Consider the following 17065-nt stretch of genomic DNA (forward strand, 5'->3'; position numbering starts at 1 on the left):
TTGACTATTAACTCATCAGGGGCTTTAATGCAGTGCAGCTGTTGCACAGCACTGTCAAACCTCCTTTAAACAAATCATTTACATACAGAGTAAACATTCATATAACATATCCCTAAACACTCTACTGAGTGCTGTGTGTAATCATGAGACAGAACTGAAACATAGAAATGAAGCACTTTTTTTCTCCCCTTTGGAAATAATATTAGCAAATGTGAAAATTCATGTTTGCCTGTTCTCAGAAACCATTAATATTTTGTGATATTGAGGTCAGTGGTCATATCAGAAACCTGAAGGGAAATCTAAGGAAAATTGCCTTTTTTATGATATATGCCAAAGCTTTCAACTCCCAGCAGCCCAGGAGGAGTTTGAGGTTACATTCCAAATTCTCAGGTTTCATCCACAGCAACTGAAACCCCAGGCTGGAGGAGTTACAGTATATTACACAAACCTGCACACACCACATAAGTTTCTCTGCAGTGCTCTATATTATGCTACATCAGACTGATAGGTAACATAATGTGATAGTTCACATTTTCAGGCAGGAAACTAGAAGCCTGAAATTCATCTGCATATTATAATTAAACAACCCCTTTGTTCCAACAGCAAGAAGTTAGAATCACGAATTCCCAACCACTCATGCCAAGGGGTTAATTAACTTAGTAGTCAAAAAGAGAACTGCAGGACTGTTCTTCCCTCTCGGCACTCTAATCAATGCAGAGTGTAAAGAAGAGACATTCCAGGGCTGTTCAGTGCTGTCCTAGTTTACATGTGCTTGAATATTCATTCAGTGAACCTCTGCAGATAGTCAGCAAAATGTCACTTTCTGCTCTCCTACAGGCAGGTGAGGGTTCCCTGTAGCTACACGTCTTGATAGATGATTATGTAAAACCAGCATTTGAGCTATACACTCTGTTTTAGACATGAGCACTTTTTTTCTTTTATGTTCTTTTTTACACTTTACTGATGTACTTAAAATACATGCTATTATTTCTGAATCTGAAATAAGGAGCTTTTTTTTTTATTTTCTGGGAGACCACGTGACTGTACAATTGAAATAGTGATAAAACATACAGTTAGAAGATGCATAATCATTGTCAGTACCAGCAGAGAAGTATATATTTTCCCAAACTAATCAAATCTGAAAAAGTCAACGGGGACTTTTTTGTGTGCACAGACTATTGATACCAATGTCTGCGAGATAAAATTAAATGACTGTCAGGAGCATCAGGCTGGGTAGGAAGAGCTGGGATGCCTTGCCAAGCAGTCAGGCAGAGCACAGGTCGGGAGCCCAGCAGCTGCAGTGCCTGCTCTGGGCACAGTGGCACACTCACCTGAGCTGGCACACTCACCTGAGCTGGCACACTCACTCACCTGAGCTGGCACACTCTCTCACCTGAGCTGGCACACTCACTCACCTGCCCTCCCTGACGCACCAGCCGCAGTACGGGTCCCTGGCCTGCGCGCACTTCTCGCAGTCCGAGTACTTGTGGCAGTCCTGCACAGGCAATCGGTACACCTGGAAAACCAAAAGCAAGGCAAACCTAACAACTGAAGATGGCATAAGGAGGTGGAAAAAATTGGTGGACTTAGCTGTACAGCGTCATTGCCTGTGGCAGCTGTATCATTATACTCAGAGCTCAGCCTGATTTTCACAAAATACATATAAAACCAGTCTGTTCTTTTCCCCCTTAATAAAGTCTAAATTCACATACTTTTTTCTGCTTTTTTTCCTCCATTCCAGTATTATCTAATCTGTCTTCAAAGCAAAGTAGGACATTGTTATAATCAAGAATTATGAGCAAGCTTTACAAAAATTGAGCTTTTCAGTTCCTCCCGTTATATTACTTGTGGAAATCTGCACCTCAGGACAGAAACTGCATCAGCAATGCTCTGAATTCAAGAAACAGCTACTGCAGGGTGGATACTTTCAAAAGACTAACTTGGTACTGACTAGATCATTCTTTAAAGAGAATATTCTCCTCTCCCTATCACTACCATGGAGGTGAAATTGTTTGGAAATGCACTTCCAGCCAGAAGGTATTTCAGAAAGTCTGCAAGCGTGAGAGAGCCAGGGCATTTTGGGTTACTGCACTTCTCCAAGCATAACCTTCCATCATGGAATACATTCACTAAATAAAATGGAAATAATTATGACAGGAAGCAGCAGGAAAAAGACCATCATCAGTTCTCATGTCTCATTCCCCCAGTAAATATACAGCTTCTAGTTTTGATTTCCTTTGGTGCGGAGAATAAACAATGTTTTCTTTGGCTCACAGAAAGAAGACCCATTCCTTTTAGCTATGCTGCTGCAATGATGCAAGAGGAAAACAGGACATACATCTTCCAGTTTATGACTACATTTTATTTTTAAAGAGCACAAAAAGTGTAGAAAAAGAAACTCTGAGATGTAGGATTTATAGTCTAATTTTAATATGCCAGTCCCATCTCATGGCAATTACGAAGTTACTTTGACAGTCTGAGTTTGGCCTTTCCTTCACATTTGAAGAGTTAAAGAAAATGACTCAGTTAAGGAAAATGTCAATATTGTGCAATTTTCTTGCATTTATTAATACAGGGTTTACCTTTTCAGCATTCTCTTCTTTTTAGCTAACTGGAGCTGCATCACTGGCACTCATTCACTAACTGGTACCCATAAATAAATTAATATCCAGTCAATGATTTTTTTTATTTGACAAAATATTTGTTTCACAGTTCTGGCAGGCATAAACAAGCCCTAGAGATTGCCATCTCTGCAAGTTTTGTGTGACCTTAATGACAAAAAAACCCACCAAACCAAAACCAAACCCAAAAAACCAGCTCCTTTAACAGCCAATTACAAAATGCTAATAAATTAATTTTAGAGCTTTTTGAGTTGGCACTCTAAATCAAAAAGTGCTAAAAACTAAAACAAGCAAACAAGCTTGATTATGGTAAGTGACTGCCACAGTGACTGCTTTCCTCCAAATACATTAACTACCTTAAGGAATCTGGGATCCTACCAGTGATGAACACTTGGAATGAACCAGCATGAGCAGCACAGGGGTGCTAAGCTCCTATCCAAGTCCCACAAGATGCTGCAAGGGGTTTCTCCTGCTGTCTGTTCAAACTTTAGGAGCAGAGGGACTGACTGCTGAAAGCATTTGCTCAAAATCCCCCACTGCTCTTGGCACCACAAGAGAAGCCAGGAGAAAAAAGGGGAGAAAGGGGAAACAGGAAAGCAAGAGCTTGATTCTCACTATGGATCTTAACCTCTGTATTGTTTTTCCTGTGTTTCTCTGATTTCTTTTTAAAGAAGCTATCACCTACCACATCACTACTTGCACTTTGTTCAAGTGCTCACAGAGCCCAAGCAATTAATTTCTAAATGCTGGGGCAGGCTGCATCTGCCAGGTAGCTCAGTAGCATGCATGCCTGCCAGTGCAGCCAGTTGTTCCTTATTGTTTACCTTTAACAATTAAAACACACAAATGAAGGTTCTGATATGTCTATTCCCACAACCCACAGCCATGCCTAACCCAGAAGTACATATTTCATCTTTTATTCTTCCTCCCTTGCTTATGTCACCTTGTTTCTCCCAGCTCCGAAGGCCTCCATTCTCCTCCTGTCTATCTGATTCTAAAAGGGGGTGGGACTGCTCACTGTAATTAACTCCTGGAGATGACAGTAACGCAATGCCATTACAGAGCTCCTAACTTTAGCTATTCATATTTAAGCTAAACAGGTTTTGTAAAAGAAAACTATTATTCACAGTATTCAGAAACTGCAGTGTCTAGGAGAGCTACTTAGAAAAGATTTAAGTAAAATCCTTTCTTCAGCAGAAATTTGCTGTATTCTAAATTTAAATGTTTTGTAGTGATTGATTTTTTTTGCAGGTTTTCTCTGAAAAAAAAAAGTAGTCTGCTATCTTTCTAAATTTTACCATTTTAAGCTGACTGTCAGAAAGCTTGTCTTCCTTCAGTGTTGCTGCTGTCCCTTACATTGCTCCGCAGCACACACAGTAGCCTGGTGTGGACCTCAGCGTTTTACATAATGTGCCAGCTTGTCAAACGGGGGGCCAGGCCACCCAGAGTTTTGTGGACAATGTTGAAGCTTGGAGCTGTGTTCAAATCCAAACAGAAGCCAAATGAGAAGTAACAACGACTCAAAAAAAAAAACCCAAAAACTAACCTCTCTCTCACGCTTATTATTAAATTCTTTATCAGTTGTTTTTCTGGCATTTTTTCCAATGTTTTTTCTAGCTTAAAAACCTTCAGCTAGGCTATAACATTCCCGCAGCAGAAATTTATATTAATCCTTTTATAAAGAAGCCAGAAAACATTTTTCTTGCACTGTCTTCCCAAATACTCTCCTTTCAGAGCCCCCTCATTCTCCCAGTATTAGTGGTGCGGAGCATTTCCACGTTGCATTTCATGTCACTGGCAGGGCTGCAGATGGTCACAGCCTGTCACCCACCTTGTCCTGGAAAGCTGCTGAACAAAGTGTTTGAAGCTGGCAGCTCCAGCCTCCACAAAGAAAAGTGTCAGAAGAGGATTACCCCTGGGGGTGGAGGAGAATCTGGCATCCCTCTCATTTCCTACTTGCTTTTTTTCCCCCCTATTTTTTACAGACCTAGATTGTGCCTTCCCCTTACAGCAAAAAGAAGGGGCCTAGGAGAGATTGCCCATGCCTTTCCTAGTGAACTTCGACTTTTCCTACTGTATTCAGTTCTAGCAGAAGCTTGAATGAAAGTGTTTCCCAAATATAATAATTCTCTCCATTGCTTCTTAGTTTTGACACTAAGACTCACAATAACTACTGGTGGCTTTACAGACGTGTCAGTGAGAGCAAGATCTCAGAGAGATCTTGAAAGGATCTGATGGCAGCCACAGCACCCACTGGTACCCCACACATCCCACACTCAGTGCTAGGGCTGCCTGACCCTGAGGTGTGCTGGTGCCAAACATCTCCACTTCATCCCTCTCACAGAGCCTGTATGACAGCTCCAGAGGGGGAACTCACTTCCCATTCCCTGTACAGCATCCACTGGTACCCCACACATCCCACACTGAGTGCTAGGGCTGCCTGACCCTGAGGTATGCTGGTGCCAAACATCTCCACTTCCCTCTCACAGAGCCTGTATGACAGTTCCAGAGGGGGAACTCACTTCCCATTCCCTGTCACTAAGCATCACGGACACAACGATTCTCCAAGTCACAACAAGTCCATCAGCTTAGACTTGAGAAACACATACATATACACACAGAGTAGGGGGAGTCCCATCAAACAGGACAATTTCCAGGAACAACTGGAAAATGTATAAATCTCAGGTTAAGTTGCAGAGAAAGTGAAAGAGGACTGGGTCCTTAATGCAAGCAGGACATGTTACCTTGTCTGTGGTCATCACATACAGATTTTCCTGGGTTTGATCAAGGACCAGGTCCTTCTTTACAGGTTTGTTTGGTTCAATGGTAAGAGAGCTGTACTCAGTTGCAGTGGATGACAGAAAGACCTATTTTGTGGAAGAAAAAAAAAAGGTGGTTAATGTTGCTTTCCCCCACAATTATCTGTCTACTGATGTAAAAGACAATAAAAATGTTTCTAAAAATATATTAAGAACAAAGGAGGACTAAGGCAAATCTTCAAGAAAGACGTTGAGGTGCTGGAGAGTATTCAGAGAAGGGCAACAAGGCTGGTGAAGGGTCTGGAGTACATGTCTGATGAGGAGTGGCTGAGGGTGTTCAGTCTGGAGAAACAGAGGCTCAGGAGACCTTAACACTCTCTACAACTACCAAAAAGGAGGTTGTAGTGAGGTGTGAGGTGGTCTTTTCTCACAACTAGCAAGCAAGAGGGAGAAAGTGAAAAGCCTCAATTTGTGCCAGGGGAGGTTCAAATTAGATATTAGGAAATACTTCTTCCCAGGAAGGTTTGTTGACCATTGGGACAGACTGCCCAGGCAACTGGTTAAGTCATCATCCCTGAAGGTATTTAACAGAGATAGAGATGTGTCACTTAGGGACATAGACTCACAGAATCACTAAGGCCACCAAGATCACAGAGTCCAACCACTAAACTAGCATCACCATGTCCACCACTAAATCATGTCTCTAAGCACCACACCCATATGACTTTCCATGTGGTTTGGTGGGACTTGGCAGTGCTAAGTTTAAGGTTGGACATGGACATCACTCTCCTTCAAGCAAAAGAAGGTGTTTGGTTGCAGTTTTGATATTTTAACACCACAAACATGTGAAGCCTTGAGCACCACACAACCAGAATTTATCAGAGCTTAAGCTTGGGCTTTGTACTGCCACCTCTATTCACTGAATGGCCAGAATGACTATAAAATGAAAAGTTGCTCTTAAACCAGTATGAGCTTGAATAGAGATAAGGCTAAAGTTGTTAGATTACCTAAGGCTGTTTATATAAAGCTCCCAGTAGGTATGTAATCCTTCAGGAAAAGTGTCATTTGGGCAATGCTAATTCAATCTGTGTATCACATAGCTGAGGTACATCAGAAATAATGCGTCTTTCCTTTGAGATGAAAATAACCAAGCTCCATGAGAATTTGGTCCCAGTATGATATCTTATAAATCCCATTCTGACTTTTAGTTCAAAACCTTTTACATATACACTTTCCAGTCTTCTAACTGAGTTTGTTACCTTAAGGATTTTACCATCCGACGTTCCCAGAAAGGCCACGGTGTGCCCGTTCTCCACAGCCACCGTGACGGCCGTGAGATTCATCCCTTCTTTCTGCAGCGCTGCCTTCTCTACAACTCCATTCCTGCTTCCCAAAAGGTACGGCAAGTGTTCGGAGCCACAGGGGAAATTTTTGCTTGCATTCTAATAAGGAATAGCAATACAGACTGATGTTAAACATTCAGATCACTAATTCCTAGCTAGGAATGAAGTGCAGCCCTATTACTAGACAATATAATACCCCTCAGACACTGAAGAGTAGGAGGAGAGAAATGGATTGTCTGGGCATTTGCCCCCAGCCAACAGGCAGTAATCAGACAGCAGCCTGCTAATTGAGAACTGCTTTCATGCTTTCACTTTCCAGGAGATACAGGGAGAGAATTTTTTTTTTTTCCTGCTTCATCATAGCAGCAGTTTAAAAATTAACCAGTTGGTTTAATCAAAATGAACACGTCATAGAGACTGGTTTAACCAACTTTGCCTTGAAGACTGCTTTTTTAATTGCTGTACTTTGCTGCAATCCATAAAAAAGCAACTCCCTGGTAACTGTCTCATGAACTTCAAAACATTCCCTCTTCACTACGCTTTAATCTTGAGCGGCAGCAAGAGATACCAGAAGAAAGTTCATTCACACCTTGCCTTTCCTGCTATATTTGGTAACAAAACCATGTTTCTGATCTGAAATCTACACCTTATTTTTGTCAGGAGCCATGGCCACTCGTCACATTCAGGATTTCTGTGTTTGATGCAGGGTACTGCAAAAAGTAACACTGGTGGTTCGAAGCAAAATGTGTAATTTTGACTCATCAGCGCTAGTGACTTACTGTGTGGGAGATGGCTTCAGTCTCACAAGGTGAAGGATTATGGGTCAATACCAAAAAAAGGTATTCCCATGCTCCATCTCTTCAGCTGTTCACTCCTCTCCCTGGACTATAGCACACCACTCCTTAAGTTGTGCTCACATAGCTGCTTATGCAAGTGTGCACCTTGCTTAGGCTGAGAAATTAAGACATCTTCTTAAAAGCAGTTACTTTTAAGATGATTCAATTTCTCAACCCAGTTTAGGGTTGGCTGCAGTAATGAATGAGTGGTGTGCACAAGTGGGGCTTGGGAATAGAGTGATGTGAGCAAAACAATCACAAAGCCAACTGAAATGCTCAAAATTGCCTCTCAGATACAGCCGTAGATTGAAGAACAGTAACTGAGCAGTTGTAACAGTACTCTTCAAAAACCTTATAGTCAAAGTAATGACTGGCCATAAGAAGATGGCTGTCATGCTATACAAGTATTTTGAGCCACACCAAAATATGAACACCACCTGAATACAGGAAATCTGGGTATTTCAGTTGTCTAACAATACAAATACAAGTGAGAAAAAAAGCTGAATTACAGATACCATCTAAAAGATTCTTAATACCATTTAAACACGTTGTAAAAACACCCATTGAAACTACAATTGTCTGCAGTGATCACCTGAAAGCTGATCATGGATGTAAAAAATCCCTGCATTTGTCTCAATAACTCCTATACCAGAAGGAGCCCTTTAAAAGAAATGCATTTAGGAAAGCAACACTTATCTTTGAAAAAACATCAAATCCTTCCTAAGAGACTCAAAATTTTGTCATTTCTTACTTAGCCTGGTCCACAACCCCCCACATTCCATTTCTATAGTGAATCCATCTATTGAGTTTTCAGTCATCTTAATACAGTTTAGCTCAAAGCCACCTAAAACATGTATATTTTCCACAAACTCTAACACAGATTCTAAAACTAATAACTATATTATTCATATTACCAGTCCATGTAATGCACACGGGTTTTCTGCTGAAAAAAGTTTGTAAAATGAGCTGGTATTCTTTTTAGTGTAGCAATCATTCCGGTTCTTTTCCATCTTTTCATTGATCTGCCGCAAGGAAAACACACACATGGCAGATTTTAGAGAGCCGTCATCTTTGTTTACTTTGCTGAAGAGTGCAAGAAGAACTTTGTCATCTGAGGGAGTATCTGCAGGTTGTCCCTGCTGAGCCATGCTCTCAGCCAGTTCTTTTCCAGGGGTAGTGACGTAAGCAGAATGACAGTGGTCATAGGCACCATCATCATCTTTGCAACCCAAGTCCATTTCAAAGTAGGAATAATAATGGGCATCGTCCTTGCACAGACGTGCAATCAGTGTGCGGTTGTTGACAGGTTGTTTCTCTTGTTGATTAAAAATAAAATAAACATAATTTTTATCCTCAAAAACTGCCACAAATTGTTGTGTGCTTGATGAGTGATAAGCTGACTTAACAGCTGCTGAGTCTGTATACATTTCAAAAATGTCTTTCCCATCCCTGGCATAAAGCTGCCGAGTGCTGATTATGATCCCATTGTCATTTGGTCCATTCCCTTTCCCAACAAACAGCACTCGGTCATTATTCAAGGAAGTGATCAGTCCCACAGTCGATACATTCTCATCATTGCTTGCTACAAAGGACTTTTCTCCACTACTGTCTACGTAGTACTTCTCATCACTAATGTTTTGTAGATCTCTGATGGCACAGATTCCCTTAAAAAGGCTTCCACATACCACAGTTGTATTATCCACTTTGTTCAGCAACAGTAATTTGTTATAATTGTCAGTCAGTACGGCCTCTTTACATTGATTTTCATCAATGGGAGGTGTGCATTTTTTGTTGTCCTTTCTTGGACCTGTTTCTACAGATCTAATTACTTCCAGGTTTTCTGTAAGCTGATACAGCGCATTTACCACTCCCAAATAGATTATCCCAGTGTCATTATCCACTGTTAGATGATTTAGCTCTGTAGCACTCTGAAAAAATTTCAGTTCCTCATTTCTGGATAAGGTGATGCAAAAACAGCTCAAGATCGTCAGTGTCCAGATCCATAAAGCCATTTCTATGTAGTACCTAAAAAGGGGAAGAAAATAATAACATGAAACATATAGAAAAATAAATTTACACAAAACTGAGAAATGTGGTTTTTCATTACTTAAATTCACTTATTCTTGTGCACGGGTAGACAGTATGAAGATTCTGGAAAGCTTCAAGTCCTGTTAATTGCCTAGCAATTTAATCTGTTGGGGAAGAATTTAACAAGGTCATATATCTAGATGATGATCATATAACCAATTAGATTGATTACATGATTGTGCTAAAGCACAATGAGAACAGCCAATTTGAAACAACATGGAGTGACAAAATGTGGTAGTGCTTGTCCAAACAGCATCATACCGTGTCAATTATTCACCGCTGAAGTTTTAAAAATAATTTGTGAGCTTCCCAAACTACCTCAGCATTGCCAGCAATGCATAAAGAAAATGCCTGTCCTCCAGTATTTGAGCATGTTTTGCTCCTCTATGGAGAAAATGCATGTACAATGGTGGGAACAACTGCCTTAAAATCAGAGTGAACTAAACTCTAAATCCCCAAAACCTACTAAATGTAACCCAGGGTAAATAAAACACTAACTTCAAGCTTGTTTGCTGAAGCTCCTATCATTGTACCAAGCTGAGTAGCTAGCTATAAAATGATGCCAAAGACAAGAGAGTACATCACTGGCAGCACAAGCTGGGCTTTCTAATGATAGATTGAGTTCCTATGACAGTGAACAAGAAAAGGCTGAGACTTGTAACCTATTCTCCAGACACACAGACTTTAGCACATGCTTTGTAATGTAATGAAGTGTTGGATCTCTTTACAACAAGAGCTGACCTGCTCTAAGGAACCCAGAGTTCTTCTGAATTCTTCTCTTTTCTTACTGTTCCTAAGGACTTCAATTTTCCAGCTTTGATCCCATCTTACTTCTCCATTGCTAAATGATATGTGATAATGTTTGTCATCTAGTTTCAAATATTATCCCTTACAGTTATCTACAATGAAATAAAAAGCCAGCTTGACACACTACTGCAGGGTTTTTTCACACCAGTTTTATCACTCTATTACCTATTGAACAAGGATCAAACGCAGAATTGAGATTAATTTGTTCCTGCTTTTCTCACAAGGTAATTATTTTTAGATTATTATAATCTCTGTTCTCAGTCAAAGAAACCCCCATAAATAGCTCTACTTACAAAATGTGCCTTAAATGAATGGAAAATAATTCATTGTACCTTAATTTCAGTACTCAATTCTCCTCCATGTTCCTGTATTTCAGTGGATTGAAAAAACCCATTTTGTCCATTGGTGGCACACAGGACACAAAGGCTGCATTTGAAATACTCCTGTCTTTGTACCAGAAGAAAGAAGATTCTTGCTGGTCCATGCCATAACCAGAACTTAATAAAAAGTACATTTTGCATGTCTAAACCAGTCTCTTAGAGGAGTAATTAATTCTCTGTATAAAAATGGGTAACGCTTCCTCCCTACTATTTTCTGCCTTGTTTATGTATAATTTTTTTAACTTAAATTATTCAGAACTGCATGCACTCTCCATTAATAATGCCTTATCTTTGTTTGTTTATTTGTTTGTTTTTGTTATTTACTTCCTGCCACTCCTGTCTCATGCCAACCCCCATCAGATTAGCTCAGATCTCTATGCAAGTTCATAATTCTCTATACTTATTAGTTTCATTTTCCTTCATCTCTCCAAAGCAAATAGTAAACAAAAATTAAATACACTATGAAGAGATTCAGAATTAAACTCTTCTTCACTTACCAAATAGCAGGCTTAAGAAAATTAAAAAAGTAAATAGAATGAAGTGAGATGAACTACAATCACAGGCCCCTTTCACCTATTTTTAACTTAATTGGGAAGAAGCAGCTGGAAGAATCCTTCTATGACCAGCTGGTGTGACAAGAATGCCAGAGCTGCTATTAACACGGGTGCTGTACTGAATTAGATGCTCTGGGAATGCATCAAGAAGCAGTCTCCTGCTGTGAAAAACTTCCGTTTTAAATGAACAAGTTGCAGAAACACAAGAGAAAGGTGTAAGAAGCATAGGCTGGAGCATAGAATTCATGATGTTCTGCACAGGAAATGTATTTCCAATGGCTTAATCACACTCTGTATTTACACACAGGCCTGGGTGGTTTACTCTAAGTCATGCCTGGTCCTGAGAACTGCCATACACCCTCCACTCTCAATTTGCACTTAGTTTAAAGCCCTTAGCAGACCCAGGATAAAAGAAGACCAAGAGAGCACTTGCTCACATAATTTTCTTTTCTCTCTCAAAGTCTTGTCTCCATCCAGCCTCTTGTCCCCTCTACTGTTTCTTACAAGAAATATGAAATTCTAGAATTTATGTGCAGGAAACACAGGGCACCCAGGAGAACACTTCATACAGGGGAACTGCCATAAAGCGACACTGTGTTGGTAATCACACAACTACAGGAGCTCTGCCCCACAGAGATCAATTTTAAATAAGTACCCATAACTTTGTATCTTCCTACTCATGCTAGACCAGTAACCTTAAATAACACCCAATTTTTCAAAAGGCATGCAGAAAAAAGGAGCATCTGTAACCTACAAGCACAAAGTGAGCTTCAAATTGACTTCACATTATTATAAACAACCCTAAGAACCAGCACTAGTACCATGCTGACATGGACTTGGCAGGTGTTCTCCTTCAGTGTAAAATTATCTGCTGTGACTGAAGACAGGAACCTTCACTTTCTAGCCATTCCCCATCACTTTAGCCTTTGATATATCTTTAGCCTTATGCTAATTAATTTCTTACACTTGCTTCACCTGAAGTGAAATAATACCAAATTTTGCCTGAAACTGGAATAACTGAGAACTAAAACAAGTGTTATTCCCAAAAAACAACAGACAAGAAAATCTTCACTGAAGGAATAATCTCACCATTTTAGCTTCTGTGGTTTTTTTGCCGAGTATTTCTTCATTAATCACATATATACTTAATTAAGCCCTGCTGTGTCCTCTCATCCAGACAAAATTTTTTTACTTGAAATTCTGGTCAAGAGACAAGCACTTTTGCCAAGCGAGGCAGGTACTGATATGCTTCAATGGCAAGAGATGCAGAAAATGGCTGTTCTCCCAGCAAACTTTCCCTTAATCAGAGGTACTCCAAAAGATTGCAAGACAAACTGGAAAAAATTTTTATAAAAAAGACTCAAAAATTGTGACATGAAAAAGATAATAGGCAAAGAATGCACTTCAACGGCATAGTTATTTGGGGAAAGATGAATGAAAATTCTCTTCTCTCTCATTTTCAGCAACTTTTTAGCTTTTATTAAGTGCCAAAGGTTGAAAAGAATTCAGCTTTCAGTTTTGGGCTCAAAAGAAGTCAAAACAGAAACTGGGGAATGTATGAGAAGCAGGGAATAGCAGTCTGGATTTCAAAGCTTCTACTTCTGCAAGAACTGTAGCTAAAAGTAAACCCTTCCTCAGTTACAACTTTTACTACTATTTCCTAAAACAAATGAGCAATGATTCAGAGAATGAATCACCTGAAACAAGACTGCAGGATTCAAAGAAATTTCCCAAGAGCACAGCAACATACTGGAAAGGTTTGGACAGAGAGGAACAGCTTTGTTGGTATGCTATGCCAGATATCCAAAACTGGCAGAAGCAGTGAGAGTAGTGATCACTGTATGTCCATCCCTGTAGTTGTGACAGTTTGCTGCTAGCAGATGGGACCTGTGGGTCAGAAAACCATGGGAGGTCATGCTGTGGAGAATGAGAAACCAATATCCACTTCATTAGATGTTGTGATAGCCCGTACTGCTCAAAAGGAGCAATTTTCCTTCCCTTTCACTTCTCAAAACACAATTTGCTAAGATGTATAGACCATCTTCATATGGAACAAAAAATCCCATCAGGTCAAACTGCCTGGTAACATATGGACAAATACTTTAATACTGTTTCTATTCCTGGTGTGCAAGACACAAATTTTGCTTGTTTTCACAAGATAAATTAAAAAAAAAATTTGGAGTAATTTTCAATAATATAAGATTTCTTTTTTTTTTTTTTTTCTTTAATATGTGCAATAGTTATATTGGATCTTCTGTTACAAGGACTAGTTGAAAATTACAGATTTGCCAAGGAAATAAAGAATGTTACACCCTCAGTCCCTGTGCATTCTGTTGGTGTTTCCTGCAGTCCCTGGGGAAACAGCAGAAGACACATGGGAACACAAATTCAGGTTACTGAAAACCTGGGTTTCTTATATCAAGAATAAGCTGTGATGCCCACTAAATCACTCTGTCACTCAATTCCTTGGCTAAACAGGCTGACAAAAATATGATGAAAGGATCAGGGGTTGAGATAAGGACAGGGAGATATCACTCATCAATTACTATCACAGGTAAAACAGCTGCAACTTAGGGAAATTATTTTAATTTGTCGCCAATTAAAATCAGGGAAGGATAATGAGAACTGAAACTAAACTTTAAAAAACCTTTTCCCCACACCCTCCCTTTTTCCTGGGCTCAATTTTGCTCCCAAGTTCTCTACTTTCTCACTGCAAGCAGCACAGAGAAGGGGGGGATGGCAGCTGCAGTCAGTTCATCACATCTCTGCCACTCCCTCCTTGTTGCACTCTACCCCTGCTCCAGCACGTGCTCTGTCCCACATGAGACAGCCCTTCATGGTCTTCTCCAAAGTGATTGCTACCCATGGGCTGAAGTCCTTCATGAACTTTTCCAGAGTGGATCCCTTCCACAAGGATCCCTTCCCCAGTCCTTCAGGAACAGACTGCTCCAGAGCAGGTCCCCCACAGGGTGACAAATCCTGCCAGCAAACCTGCTGCAGTGTGGCTCCCCTCTCCACAGGCCACAGGTCCTGCCAGGAGCCTCCTCCAGTATGAACTTTCCACAGGTGTGGGGTCCTCCAGGGGCTGCAGGTGGATCTCTGCTCCCTTATGGATCTCCAGGGGCTGCAGGTGGATCTCTGCTCCCCATGGATCCCCATGGATTGCAGGGGCACAGCTGCCTCCCCATGACCTGCACCACGGGCTGCAGGGGAATCCCAGCTCTGGTGCCTGGAGCACCTCCTCCCTCTTATTTACTGACCTTGGTGTCTACAGAGTTGTTTGTCTCACACATTTTTACTACTCTCTCCTTGCTTCACAGTTGTTTTTTCCCCTTCTTAAATCTGTTATCCCAGGGTGATACCATCACTGCTGAGCAGCTTGGCCCTGACCAGTCCAGGAGCCAGCTGGCTTTGGCTCTGTTGGACATGGATGGGGGAAGCTTCTGGCAGCTTCTCACAGAAAACACCTCCATTACCAAACCCTTGCTATGCAAACCCAATATACCTATACCATGGTTTCATCTGTCAAGAATGAGTTGTACTTTGGTCCAAAGAGGAGTAAATCCCAATCCTGTGCCTACAACATCAGCAGAGGCCAGCAGTGTCTGGGAGAGGAGAGTATGCACTGCATGCTTCCCCTGGGAAAGGGTCACGAGCAAGAAGATGTTTCCATCAGTCTGGAGACCCTCATCTTTCAGAAGATCTGAGATATCAGCAGCAAAAAGATCTAGATAAGTCACTGCCTGAGATAACCCATTAACCGAAGTGGACACTGTGGCATCCCACAGCTGGGTTAGCTGGGAGCTCAAGGGCAATAGTATATGTTTGAAAGGATGAAGAAATGTTGTATGAACAGGATGATCCAAAGGGAATTTTAAGGACTTTTAAAAAATTTTGCTTCCGTCCTTATCAACATTCACACAAGTTAAAAAGATGAGTTTTGGGAACCTGAGCCACCAATTATTTACCAAAGATCACCAAATCTTATGTCTCACAGGCTTCGAAGGGGTGGGGAGGGGATTAAACAGAGTATCTCATCCAACTCTAGTATCCCTGACAACTACAGTAAAACACTATTGCTGCATACCACCAAGCCAAACAGAGATGTTTTCTTGTCCCACCTTAGAAAAGGTTTCTCCAGGCATTGCAATTGTGTTAACACCTGAGGAACACAACTGCCTTTTACAGTAGATTCTACATCCACCAGCATCCCAGCATACCTATGACAAGCACTCTCATGAACTTTGAGCAAAATTGGCAAAATTGATTGTGTCAAAAGTTTAAGAGAGGCAAGCAGCTAGAAAATTCAGAATTTATATTAATAATTATGTTATTAACTTCAAGCTAAATTAATAACACTATTAGTAGTTGGAATCAAAACCTTTCATCCATGCACACCTGAACTTTAAACTATTTAATATTCTGATCCAGATCCAAATTCAGAGCAAGAGGGAGGCATGTGAGCCTTAATTTTTCAACTAGGAGTCACTCAAAAGAGCATTAACAACAGGTAATGAGACTCAGAAAATACATACTTAAAAATTTTGCTATTGCACTCCAGAACTTCCAATAATGTCCTGTTTCTGCAACATCAGCAGGTAAACAAAAGAGAAGAGTAGCACTTGGCAGATTTATATGCACTCTTCGAAGCAGAGATTCTAATGAATTCCCTGGTTCATTTCAGTCAGACCTGGCAATGTTTTGATTTTGAAAATATTTTACACCATAGATCCTGACATAGTCCAAGGACAGGTTTTTTGGCTGGTCTTAGGAATCAAAATAAAATTTCTTTTACGTGAAAATACTTTCAAGATTTTACAGTGCCAAGCAGCTTTAAAAAAAGAGTCAATAAAAACAGCTGCTGTGGAGAGACCTCATTCAACAGCATTCACTACCAGCAATTACAGATTATAAACCACTCTGAGACAAGTTTAGCTTATGCCAGAAAGGTCTCCTCAAATTCTATTTTTTATTATGAAGACAAGTGTTCATATTATCATCCCAAACCAGAGGGTTGCACATTCACATTCCAGCCCCACTAGTGGAGGCAGGAGCACACACAGAGAAGAGAAACACTGCAGAAGCAGACCTGCATTCATGCCTTCCAGGACCATCACACCTCCCATTCATCTGGGCCTCTACATTCATCCCTCCATCTCTTCTCCATTCTCTCAGTAGCAATGAAGCACTCCTTTTAATGAGGCCTCACTTTCTCAAGTGTTACAAAGATGCAGTTGATCTGTAAGAAAAGCAGCTGAGTGACGTGTTTAACAGCAAGCAGCTGACTCTCAGGAATCCGAACCCATGGAATCTCCTCTTTGACCTGCTTTGTGATTTTCTTGAAACGATGAGATCTCCTGACGAACAAAAATTAAGGTTTTGTATTTATCTACAATCTCATTGAGCACTAATCCCAATGATGCCCTGTGGACTAACACCCAGCTGAATCAGTCTGCAGTCAGCACAGGGCCACAGGCCACTCCAGACACTCCCAGAGTCACTTACACTTTCATGCTACCTGATCCTGCACTGGCCAAACCTGATTTGGCTGCAAGGGTAAACACCTGCTGCAGCTGCCTGAGCTTCAAGGGGGGGTGACTTCCTGCAGCAACCACTGTACAAGGCAGCCACAGAAGCCCAGCAGAAAGCAGGGATTTCTCATGCACACTCACCAGCT

General features: G+C 40.8%; 1 protein-coding gene across 7 annotated transcripts in view; it reads right to left on the reverse strand.

The window, feature by feature from the left end:
• The window catches only part of PLXNB2 (plexin B2), a 253069-nt gene that overhangs the window by 70137 nt on the left and 165867 nt on the right, over positions 1–17065 (reverse strand). For all 7 annotated transcript variants that reach the window (XM_039726868.1, XM_039726862.1, XM_039726864.1 and 4 more), the window contains 4 exons: positions 8474–9584; positions 6640–6822; positions 5366–5488; positions 1416–1516 (listed from right to left, as the gene is read on the reverse strand). In XM_039726868.1, the coding sequence (XP_039582802.1) occupies positions 1416–1516; positions 5366–5488; positions 6640–6822; positions 8474–9571 (1505 nt within the window). In that variant the 5' untranslated portion in view covers positions 9572–9584. The remainder of the gene's footprint in view (positions 1–1415; positions 1517–5365; positions 5489–6639; positions 6823–8473; positions 9585–17065) is intronic.

The sequence above is a fragment of the Passer montanus genome, unplaced genomic scaffold (genome assembly GCF_014805655.1).
Source record: "Passer montanus isolate IOZ18808 unplaced genomic scaffold, ASM1480565v1 scaffold6, whole genome shotgun sequence".
Lineage (NCBI taxonomy): Eukaryota > Metazoa > Chordata > Aves > Passeriformes > Passeridae > Passer > Passer montanus.